The 12,042-nt window shown below is 55.9% G+C and overlaps 1 protein-coding gene across 2 annotated transcripts in view; it reads left to right on the top strand.

Annotated features, from left to right (window-relative positions):
• The window catches only part of NEURL1 (neuralized E3 ubiquitin protein ligase 1), an 80,861-nt gene that overhangs the window by 35,535 nt on the left and 33,284 nt on the right, over positions 1 to 12,042 (top strand). Inside the window, exon 1 of one of the 2 annotated variants that reach the window (XM_067709497.1) lies at positions 10,947 to 11,210. The exons of the other annotated variant lie outside the window; for it this stretch is intronic. Coding sequence (XP_067565598.1) covers positions 11,177 to 11,210 — 34 coding nt within the window. The 5' untranslated portion in view covers positions 10,947 to 11,176. Of the gene's footprint in view, positions 1 to 10,946; positions 11,211 to 12,042 lie in introns of those variants that run through there. 2 annotated transcript variants of the gene reach the window in all.

Genomic DNA, 12,042 nt, shown 5'->3' with positions numbered 1-12,042 from the left:
TGAATGCTCCCCAAAGGAGGGTTGAACTTATCCACTGTGGGCTCTGAGCTGGGCAGTGACCCAGCTGATCAGTCAGGCAGAAAGGTCATCCTGGCAGCCCTGAGGAGGGGAAAGGCTATGGGAACAATTGTCCAGATGAGGATGATGCTGGTGGCCTGAGCTGTGGGAATAGCCATGGCATGGATTATAGAAGGACACCGTGACTTCCCAGATGGGGGAATTGACGCTGACACCAGACTTGTGGCCTGGCTAGTAGAACTCAAGGGGTAAACCAGGCCACGGAACCTTGGGGAGGTACCTGTGTTGGGTTGGGTCAAGAAGGGGACTGAGAAGCAGTAAGTTAGAGCATGCTGACCCATCCTTGGTTTTCCACCAGACCCTGGTGGAAAGCAGGGGTGAGGGGGGCAATTCTTGATTGCCTTTCCCCAAATGATTCCCCTCCCACATCCCTGCTTCAGGGAACTCCTGGTTTAGAGTTAAAGATACATAAGTCTAGTGCACCCATTTTACAGATGTGAAAACTGTGGCCCATAGAGGAGATTGGTTTTTTCCAGGTCACACAGCAACTATGGAGGTGGTGTTACGACTAGTAAAAACAGACCTCCAAACAAAGGCTAATGCAGCCCACCTCCCTTAATTGGTGCCGAGAACACCTGTTCTCTGGGCAGAATTGGGTTCAGCTAAGCAGGGTTGAGGCTGTGATGGGTGGGGCATTGTTTTAGAGAGGGAAGGGGGCTTTCTGGGGAGACATCCTTGTTCCTTTTCGCCTAGTAGTGGGACCCAATTCAGGAGCAGCATTAACCCACCTCCTGGAGCCCTCACCCCCAGCAGGAGGAACCTGTGCAGACATTAAAAGAGGCTGCCCTCCCTGAGTCTCCCCAAACCCACGCAGGCTTCTGCAGACCTTCCTAAGCCTTGGTCAAGTTTCAGCATGGGCCACAGGAGTCCTAGAACCCAGGAGTCTTGGCTCTCGGGGAGAGTTTTGTCCTCTAAACTTCGATGCTGGAGAGTCCAGCCTGTGCATTGCTGGGGTCGCTGGTGGATTGTCTGACCTGGGGCTCCAGCAGCTGGAAGGAGGGAGGGAGGGTATGGCGTCTTGGAGGACGAGCCTGAATATGTTCCTGGAGAGAGAGGAAAGGAAGGTGGAGCAACGGATGAAGGTACAAATTGGGAGATGGGGCAGCTGCAGGAAACAGCTGCAGGGAGGAAAATGGGTTTTCTGTCATTGCATGTACCCTGCGGTGGCCACCCTTTCTGGGCAGTCCTTTAGGCAGGAAGACCACAGTCCCGACAGTCGCCTTCCATCATCCACACCTGAGCTCTGGTTCCAGAGGCAGGAGCGGCCAGCACTGAGCCAGCCGCGTGCTCGTGGTCTCCCCAGGCCTTTAGGGACAAGAGCCCCTGTTTGTGGGGCTGACCGATGATGTGATGTGAGAATGTCTGGGTTTGGAGTGAGGGTGTAGGGCTGGAGGTGTAGTGGCAGGAAATTGAGTCCCTTTGTGGGCTCAGTGGGCATGAAAGCCACAGGCCTCTCTTGACAGGCCTTGAATAGACCCAAGTACTCACAGGTGCCTCTGTGCCTGGGCGTCCTGCCCTCGGCTCTGCAGCCAGCATGGCCAAGGTCCAGCGTGTTCCAGCCATGGCCCCTGAGTGGTGGGCGCAGAGCTGACCACAGGTCAGCCACTCACTTTGGCTCTGTGTGAACAGAAGCCCCTGTTTCAGAGCCAATCTGAGCCCCCTGTTCCCAAAAGGACCTGCCACCCCCTTTCTCTTTTGAGAGCATTTTCAGGTTTGTGTCTCAGGCCTGTGAGGGCAGGTGCCCCTCTGCATTAATCCCCACTTCCCCTTTGCACATGGGCGTGGTGTAAATATCTGGTCCCCAGAACTCAGAGCCCCTGTTCACCCCCCAGCATGGGAGTGGGCCCAGAGCTCGGCTGGGGCGAGGTCTGCGGGTGGTGCAGAGACCCAGGCAGGGCGGGACAACGACGGTGGGTACAACACAGCCGAAGTGCAGAGCCAGTTAATATCGGGATCGGCAAGTTTTACATTTGCACCTGCGGCAACCCTGGGCCCCTCTGACTGATGCTGTGTTTATTTAATTGAAAGTGGCTTTCCTCAGGGCAGCACTGTGTAGTAGACAAAGCCCAGGACCCTGGACTCCTGAGTCTGAGGTCTGGGTTCCGGACCCGCTCTGGCACTATATAGCTCTTGCAATTCATTTCTATCTCCCTGAGCTTGTTTCTCTCATCCGTTGAAAGGGATGAGCACCTGCCCTGTGGTATACCTAACAGGGGCTTCTGCAAATCTAGTAAGATTTTTGTGAAAGTGTTCTGTAGCTTTTAAAGCTGGGTTGTTATTCCAAGAGGCCACACAGCAGAGAGGCCAGCGCTTGTGCCCTGATACCTGGTAGATGGGGTGTCCAAATCCTAGCTTAGCTGCGTGTGGCCTGGATGCAGTCTTCCACTTCCCGAGCCTCCATTTCCTCATCTAGGTGCTGAGTTCCCAGCGCTACCCTTTCTTTCTGTGGACCCGGGGCAGGTGTTTCAAGGTGCTGGCAGCACATGTAATTGTCTTAATTGATCTGGCTACTTATTTGTTTTAGTTTCTGCCTAATTTTTGCAGGAGGAGGAGGAGGTGCTGGGACTCCCACTGATGGGTAATGGGGAACCAGGTCAGAGGCCACGGTGAGGAGGGTGGGGCAGCCAGGCCCAGTGGGACTAAGGACTTCTGAGAGGCAGAAGCCCTCAGGCGGCTGGCAGAGCAGCTCTGGGCAGAGGCCTCTTCCTTGGACTGGGGATTCCGGGACTTGAGGGCCCACCTGCCCTCCGACAGCCCCTGGGACTCACAGCTCAGCCTCTCTGCTCTGCTGAGACTTCCTGAGTACCAGCCCCTCCCCTGCACCCTGATCTGGCCTGGGCCCTGTATGGTCACTGGTCCTCACCAAGGCTGTACCCGTGGTCATTCGCTTGGCCAGTATCCACCGCCTGCCCTCCTGGGAGGGGCACCATGCACTGCCTGAGTGCAGGCTCTGGAGGCCAACTGACCTGAGGTCAGATCCCAGCTCTCCCCTTTCCATGTCCTAGTTCCTTATCCATAAGGTGGGGCAATGATAGTGCCTTGGTGTCGACTTCAGGTCTGTGAGTGTCTCATCAGTAGCGCTCCCACGGCCATGGTACTTCCTGTGCATCTGCCCTGTTCTGAGCACACCACACGTGGGAACTCGGTTCATACCCCAGTAGCCCTATGAGGTAGGCACTATTATTGTCAACCCAGTTTTCAATTGAGAAAACAGGCACCAAATAGGTGTTAGATCTGGGATTTGAACCCGGGTCGTCTGACTCCACAGCCCGCTCTTCACCATCACCTGTGAAGCACCTGGTGTACACACACGTGAGTGGTGGCAATGAATAGTATTTGCTGTTGTCAGATCCTAGGGGTCTGGCTGCCAGTGGCCTTTCTGGCAGCGCCCCAGAGCCTGGCCCCTGTGGGGTCCTGCACCATCACTCTGTCATGCCCACCAGTGCCTGATGGCTAAGCCCGAGTGCTGGAGGGAGAGGCCCTGGCAGTGGGCAGGAGGCAGGGTCAAGGCACCGGGGTAGACCTGGGGGCCACGTCGGCTGGTCCTAGACTCTGCCATCCCTCAGTAGACCGGATCTGGGAGGGGAAGGAAGCAGGAGAGAGCCTGAGGAAGTGGATTCTCAGAGGCAGGAGGGTGGGCCGAAGGAGGCCCGGGGGAGGGAAGCCTCCCCGCCTTGGGGTGGCTCCAGCTGTCCGGGTGCTGAGACCAGACAGGGCAGCCTGGAGACCTGGCTGAACCATGAGCCCTGGAGGTGTGTGTTGGAGTGTGTGTGGCAGGCGGAGGGCGTGGGGATGGTGGTCTCTGACTGTGGAGGAGGGATTTAACCTCCTGCTATTAGCTGCCAGCTTCCCTCATAATCCAGCAGGCGCGGCAGGATCTGTCGAGTGTGTTTACGCGTCTCCGGCGGATGAGGCTCTTGTCTTGCGCCGGCGCATGTGTCCCGTCTCCTGCGTCACCTTGGGTCTCCCCATCTCTCTGCCTCACCTCCCCCTTTAATGTGTCATTGTCTGCCCTTCCCCACCTTCCTCAGTAAGGTTATAATTTAGGGAGCAAACCTTATGAGTTCAGACCCTGGTAATTTATCACTTGTGATCACTGGGATGGCTTCAAATTTGAAATTTATTCCACCCGAACAAAAATAGAGCGCTAACCGGGTGACAAAGAACGATGTTTATTCTGCTTACTTAGAAGAACCCACTCTTACCTAGCACTCTGATGACATTTGCGTGAAAGGCATGCGTGCAGTAACATGCAAAGCTTAGAACTGGGGCAAGGAGAGTAGGGCTAGTAAATGGTACATGATGGTGATGATGAAGGTCATTACCTATGGAGGCAGGTCCTCCCTTTCTTCTCCTTGGTGTAGCATATGTACTCGGTGCTGTATTCACATTCTGTATCCTAGGTCACTCCTCTCTGAGGTTGGGGTGAAGATCTTAGCTCCTCCAGGTTCTACTTGGATTCCTGAGTTCTCTGGGTCCCTGAACAGCGCATCAACAGCCATAGTTACTATTATTTGTTGAGCCAAGCAACAAGCCTCAGAAAAGCTCTGTAGCTTGCCCAGTCACATGGCAGTGGAGCTTGCCTGACTGACCTCCAGACCAGAGCTCCCAGCCTCCACACAGGTGGGTGGCATATCACCTACCCTATCTGGCCAGGGACATAGATCTTATCACAGGCAAATGTTTGTTTCCAGCTGGGGTTTCTGTGGGTGTGGGCTCCATCTGGCACACCCTGTCCTGGGAATCGAAACCTTGTTCTTCCTTGTTCTGTCCTTTCTGCCTGGCATGGACGGTGACCCCTCTGTCTCGTCCAGGCTGGCCTGAGACCTGGGCCCCAAGCCCTGGGGAGGGGGAGGAGCCTCGGAGGATCTGAGACAGGGCTGCTTGGCGCTGGGCTTGGGGCCTGGGAGGGGCGCCCAACTCCAGGCTGTTTGCTCATATTCCCTTTCAGTCCCCAGCCCCCGCCTCTGCACCTGTTGTGTTCCCATCATCCTGGGCAGCTGGCAGCTGTCACTGCTGGGGCACCTGACCCAGCCCCCGAGGATGCCCCGTGAGCACCCTGGCTCCGGTTTCCCTGCAGCCACAGCTCCCGCTCTGCTCTCTGTTCCCCTGCAGCTTTGTCCTCATCTCCATGCGTGCTCGCGCTCTCCCGGGCTCTAGGCAGCGGCCTCCACTCTCATCCTGGTTCTGGGCGTGGGAGGAAGCTTGTGTGTGTGGGGGTTCCCTGCTCCCCATTGTCCAGCACCAAGCCCAGTCTAATCAGGCAGGGACGATGGCCTTAAGCCCCATATGCCAGGTGACTCATCAGCTCAATCAAATTATCCCTTGTTGATAAAAAAAAAAAAAGAAGACACTATAGCAACCAGGGGGGCCTCCCAGCAGGGGTGCCTCCCCTCCCTGATCTCTCTTTCTACCAGGCCCCTCTGCCCCCCTCATAAAGAGAAGTTATCCCCTCTCCTTGTCCAGTCTTCCGTGGTTTCCGATGCCCTGACCTGTATGTCACGTTAAACACCGGAAAACATTAAACCTGAGTTCAGTCCTCCTACCCTCCACCCGCCGTGCGACCACGGGAAAATCCACAACCTACTAGGCCTCCTCTGCTGCCCCCGAAGGCAGTGGCTGGACCCAACACTCTCGAGGCTCCTCCCCTGCAGAGAGCTTGGAGTCCGCAGTTTGGATGGTTTCTATTGTCCAGGGAACTTGTTCCAGGTTTTATTGTGTTTGTACGTTTGTTTATGTATTTATGGTCACATTGCGAGGCTTGTGGGATCTTAGTTCCCCGACTAGGGATGGAACCCGGGCCTCTGGCTGTGAAGACGTGGAGTCCTAACTACTGGACCTCCGGGGAATTCCCCCAGGTTTTATTCTGCAGTTGCTGGGTCTGCGCTAGAGTTTACGTTCTGAGAGGTGCTGGGCCTTGGGAGATGTCGATGAGAAAGGATGTGGTGAGGGGAGGGTTGAGGTGGGGAGCTCGCCACGGAGACCATGATGGGACCCGGGAGGGAAGAAGGGCAGGCAGAAAGGGCTCAGGAGACAGGAGATGGCAGGGAGGGGAGGGGGGTCCTCAGGGGGGTAGGGTCTCAGGAGCTGCATGGGCCCAGAGAGCCAAGGGGGCGAGGGCTCCCTGGATGGGGCCAGAGGGCAGAAGCAGCGGGGGCTAGCCAGAGAGGGAGGGGTTCTCTCCGAAGCCTGGGCAGGGTTTCTATCAGACCAGGTTGCTCCCCAAGGGCACACCCAGGCCTGCCTTCGGCCTGTGCACTTTGAGGGACTACTGCCGCCCAGGTCACAGACGGGTCTACTTTCTCCAAGCTTTCCAGGCTGGGTTCTCCTGTTAGCAGGTGGGAAGTCCAGTCTTGTGCGAGTCCACAGTCTCCCTTGCCTCCATTTAAGCTCCATTCCTGGGAGGTCACCCCCTGTCTACTGAAAAATTCCTAGCTTCTGCCTCCACCTAGAACCCTTCTGATTCCTCAAGGAGAAGGTCATGGTCCCTTTGTCTTCTCTTCCCCAAGCAAGAAGAGTCCCTGCCCTTTGACCTGTTCTGGATAAAGCATGAATTTTGATGTCAGGCAGATCTGGGTTTGAACTCTGCCTTGAGTGTTACCCAGCTGAACTCCACTTCAAGTAGACTTCAAACTCCATGACATTCCATGTCAGTGTAACCTCTCTGTCTCAGTTGTGCAGCCTGCAAGATGGGGATGATTCTAATCCTGCGGGGATGTGGTGGGGGGTAGGTGTGATTATGTGTGTGAAATATTTAGCACAGTGCCCGGCACACAGTAACTGTTCAATAAATGGTGGCATTTGTAGTCACTTCTGTAGACTTGCTTGTAGATTTCCCTTTCACGTCCCCTTTTAACATCCTTTCTGGCTACAGAACAAAGCACTGCACACATTCAGCCAGAGCCAAAGGAACCTCATTCCTTGATCCCAGCGTGGCTCCTGCTTGGCTTCTGAAGGGCAGAGGTTGGGTCTCGCTCACGAGTAGGTCCATAGTTGGCACCAGTGAATGCGAGATGAATGAATGAGTGATATAGGTCAGTGGTTCTCTCGCCCCTTTTAGTAACAGAATGCTTTGGCCAAATGAAAATTTGTGACGTACCGATGAATAAAACAGAAGAGGTGCAGCGCTGGCTGCCACGTCATCTGTAAAGGCCTGGACGCTGACCTGGGGAGACAGCAGGGGGAAACCCTCAGACACAGGACATTGCCACTTCTCACTTAAATTGCGGAAGTGGATTTGTAGGAAACAGGACCCAGGGAAATCTGCTAGAAAACCCCTCGGACAATGGTGCTGTGAAGGCTCAGGGGCCGCCCAGGCTGTGTCTCAATTCTCTTCTCCATTCTCACTCATGTGACCAGAGTGAGGACCACCGCTCACTTGAAGGACTCACCCTGCCCCCATCCATCCCTGCTGGGTTACTTCCCCTCGCTCCTGTCTCCAGAGCATTACGCAGATTCAGTTCCATGGGTGAGGTAGTTTCTGAGAGGCAGTGTTGTACAGGCATGACACTAGGCCCGAGGAGCCAGGGTGAGTCAGGGGCAGGCCTGACCCCGTGACTGCCACTGTTTTCTCGCCTGGTGCCTTCTGCCCCGTCCCGTGCATTCTGCACGCTGGATGGCAGAGTGACCTTTCAGCAATGTAGGCCTGGTCTTGTTGCCCCCCCCGATGAAACGTATCAGGGGTTCCCTATTGCCCTCAGAAAAAAGGCCAGATTCTTCACCCTGCTCTTTGAGGCCCTGCCCCCAGAAAATTTCCCCAGGCTTCTGCTGCTGTCCCTGCTCCAGACATAAGAACCTTGCTTCCTGAATGGGCTGGGCTCCCTCCAGCCACAGGGCCTTTGCACATGTTATGTTCACTCCCCGGAGCACCCTCCATCCTAACCTACCTCCACAACACAGGGACGTGCCTACTTACCCTTCACTATTGCTTTTCAGGAAAGCCTGCCCCGAGCCCTGCTTTCTTTCAGAGCACTTTTCTAGAATTGTGATTGTATCTTCCTCACTATACTAGATAAATGTCTGTTTCCCTCTGGGCTGTAAGTCCACGAGAGCCAGGGCCTGTCTACTGTCGATCACCATGGTGTCCCCAGTGCATAGCTTAGTGTCTGGCACACAGTAGATGCTCAATAAGTGTTGGTCATGTTGAATTGCTGAGATGCATCCAGAAAGCCAGGGCAAGCAGATGAGGCCACAGCTGGGCTATGGCTGTCCCTGTGTAGGGTACAGTAAGACAGGGGTTTGGGAGAGGCATAGCTCGGGCTCAAAGGAGAGACAGGCTCCAAGAAAGGGGACTCAGTCTGCACCGGGGGCCCTAGCAGGGCTTCCCAGAAGAGGGGTTCCCAGTGCTGGGTGTAGGTGGGATGACCAGGCTGGCCAAGTGGGAGGGGTTGGTGAGGAAGGGCCTAAGCTGGTGCACTTAAAAGCAGACAGGTTGAGGGGGGTTGACTCTGCTGCTATAGGAACAGCCTCCAGAGCAGCCTCTTTGCCTCAGTTTCCTCATCCGTAAAATGGGCATAAGAATGCAATTGATCTCTTAGGGTTGTTGTGGGGATTGAACAAGTTAATATGTGTGACATGCTTAGAACTGTTTGGCACATGATAAGGCCTTGTGTTTGCCATGCCATTTCTGTGACTATTTACCCCATAAAAAGCGTTTGGGGGCTTCCCTGGTGGCGCAGTGGTTGGGAGTCCGCCTGCCGATGCAGGGGACGCGGGTTCGTGCCCCGGTCCGGGAGGATCCCGCGTGCCACAGGGTGGCTGGGCCCGTGGGCCATGGCCGCTGGGCCTGCGCGTCTGGAGCCTGTGCTCCGCAACGGGAGAGGCCACAGCAGTGAGAGGCCTGCGTGCCGGAAAAAAAAAAAAAAAGCGTTTGGGTTATTTCCTCTCGGTCAGGTTTTGACTTAGCCTCCCTGTCCCGGAGGAACTGGGTCCATGTACCACTGAGTGTGTGTGTGTGTGTACATGTGGCCGCACACAGCCGTGAGTAAGCATGTACCCGTAGAAAGGAACCGCCCTGTGTGGAATCGGGTGTCGAAGCTTCTCCCAGAGAGGAGTCTCAGGCAGGCCTCTGGTCTGAGGGGGTGTGGCACTGTGGGCTTGGGGGCTGTCCCACCCCAGGCCTGCCCAGCCTTCTGGCTGGTGACCCTAGGTCTGTCCCGAATGCCCCTCTCCCCTCTCTGCCCCTCCCCCAGACCCACTCAGGATGACAGCAGCAGCAGGGTACTGAGCCGAGGGCGCGGGGCCCAACACAGCCCTTCACAGTGTGCAGGTGTCTGAGTTCCATCTGGTACAGGACAGCCCCTGCCTTTCCCACGGCTCCTTCGCCAGCCCCACCCCTTTGCCCACTAGCCTTCCCTCCACAGATATCCCTATTTCACTCTTAAACCCTCCCACAACCTATTTTCTATGAAAGAACTAAGACTGATTTTTTTAAAAAAAACATCTATCATATCACTCTCCTCTTTTCTCATTAGTTACTTCTATTGCACTTAGACAAGATCTAAGATTCCTACCATGGCCTACAAGATTCTTATTTTCTGGTTCTTGCCCATCTCTCCAAATTCATCTTGTCCCACCCAGATCTTTCCTTGGGAAACTAGATCCCTGGCCCTGGGGACAGGAGCTGGGGCTGAGCCAGGGCCTGGGAGGAGGGAGCTGTCCTGTTCTCCTGGGAGAGCCTCTGATGGGTGATGTCTGGGAGATTGTCTGCTTGAGTCCTGGCTATGCCTCTGACCTGCTGGGTAACCTGAGCATCTCAGGACCTCCACTTTCTTTTCTGTAAAATGGACATAACAGAAGCCCCTGCCACCTGGAATAAACATCAGACAGTGCACGCAGCGCGTGCTGCACGCTGAGCGCTCAGTACGTGGCAGCCGCGCTCTTGGTGATGCCTTGGGGTCCCAGCATGCTCGCCTAGGGCTAGAGGGGCCTGCCGTCCCGCCGCCCTCTGCCCTCGCTGCACCTCTCCCTCCGCCGAGTGTGAGGTGCCAGGTTCTGCACTTCAGGATTTCTCCAGAGGCTTTGTGAGTCTGTGGGAGCGAGCGTGTGCTGTGGGTGTGCGCTGTGAGGTGTGGATGTGTAGGTGTGTGTGCTGGTGGGCAACAGGTGGCTGTGTGCACAGTGGTGAATGCTTTCAAGTGCTCATCAGTCTGTGTTTGTGCATATACCTGGGATGTAGTATAGACGGGTAGTGCGGTCTGTGTATATTGGTGTGTGTTTTGTACGTCTGTGATTAAAGGAATGATTTAGTGTGGAGGTAAGAGTGTAGATTCCAATACCAGACTGTCTGGGTTTGCAGCCCAGCCCTGCCACCTTCTAGGTAGGTAACCTCTTTGTCTCAGTTTTCTCATCTCATTTCTCAGATAGTAATAATAATGGTACCTATTGATAATAACCATATGCTGACCTCATCATTCAGCCTGTGAGGACCAAAGGGGTTAATACTCGTAAAGCACTTGCAGTGGAGCCTGGAAGAAGATAGGAGTGATGTCAGCTCTTTGTTATTAAGCTGCACGAGCCAGATTGTAAGCACCTTGAGGGCAGAGACAAGGTCTGTCTTGCTTACCATGGCATCCTGTCATCTCCCCCAGCGTCTGCGTGTAGCAGGTGCATAATGGCATGTGAATGACTGTAGCCTGGGTGAATGGTGAGGTTGTGTGTGTGTGTGTGTGTGTGTGATGAGGTGTGTGATAGGAAATGTGCATGTGTGAGTCTGTGTGTGTGTCCGTGTGTGTGTCTGCCTGCTCTGGCTGGGGCATCTCCAGTGCTTTCTGGAGCTCGGCTATTTCAGGAAGCCTCCAGTCTCCTCCTCCTTATGTAAATAAACATGACAGATCAGCGCAGGGAGGTGGGGAGGCTCCGGGAGTGGGTGGGAGCTGGGAGGCAGCCGTGAGCGGGGCCAGAGGGGCGTGTGTGCATGTGTGGCCGGCCTTGCGGGCGGCAGGCTGCGTGCGGGAGGGGCAGGCTCGGCCCTGCCATGCCGGCTGCTGCTGGCCACGGAGGAGGGGGGTGGGCAGGAGGAGGGGAGCTGGCCGCCAGGGCGTCTCGGTGACGAGGCCAGCCAGCCAAACGGAGGTGGCCGTGCTACCCGCTGCCCACGATGGGGGGACAGATCACCCGGAGCACCTTTCACGGTAGGACCCTAGCTGATGCCTGAGGGTTTGCCCATCCACAGCCTGGGGACCACCTGGGGAGGCTGGGGCCGAAGGGCACTGGGGCTGAGGGCATGGCCATTCCGCCTGCCTCTTCACTCCTTGGTGGGCTCCGGGGCTGTGGGAGGGGGTGCCTTTGGGTGACAGGTACTGGGGTCGGGGGGAAGGCAAGGGGGGCTGGGACAAGCAGGAAGAGACGTCCTTCCGTGGCAGACAGCAGGAGGTCAGACAGCTGAGTCTCCCCACAAAGTCTCCTTGTCCTCTTACCTCCCCAGGGCGCTGATCGGCATCCAGGGGGGATGTGAGGTCCCAGTGTCCATACTGCCCCCTCCTAGAACTGAGGCAAACCACAGTCAGACAGCTGGGGGACCTGTTTGTGGGTTCTGGGATGCGGGCCATGGAGGTCAGTGCTGTGCTCCATGGTGGAGCCATGGAGAGATGTGTGGGTACACGCGAATATGTAAGTGTGTGTGTGTGTGTGTGTGTGTGTGTCTGTGTTCATGAGTGTGCATTGGAGGTGTCTGTGGGTAGCTACCTGTGCTGGCTTGTGCCTAAGCACACAGGGGTGCAAACCACATTGCCTGACCTCAGTTCTCAAAGCGTGTGCTTCTGACTCCTGGGGTTCACATCTGTGCTCAGACCGACAGGCAGGCAGCTGAGGTGGTGAAAGGAAGGAGCGCTGGGTGGCCCCTGCTTGCCCCTGCTCCCGTCCCCTCATCTGCCTGGCCCCAGTACTGTGGTCTTGGGAGGAACATGGCCGATGTGGCACCAGACCCAGAAGGGAAGGCCTTCCCAGGGACTTGTTTTGTCATCG

The sequence above is a fragment of the Pseudorca crassidens genome, chromosome 16, assembly GCF_039906515.1.
Source record: "Pseudorca crassidens isolate mPseCra1 chromosome 16, mPseCra1.hap1, whole genome shotgun sequence".
NCBI lineage: Eukaryota > Metazoa > Chordata > Mammalia > Artiodactyla > Delphinidae > Pseudorca > Pseudorca crassidens.
This window is presented reverse-complemented; position numbering and strand designations above follow the sequence as displayed.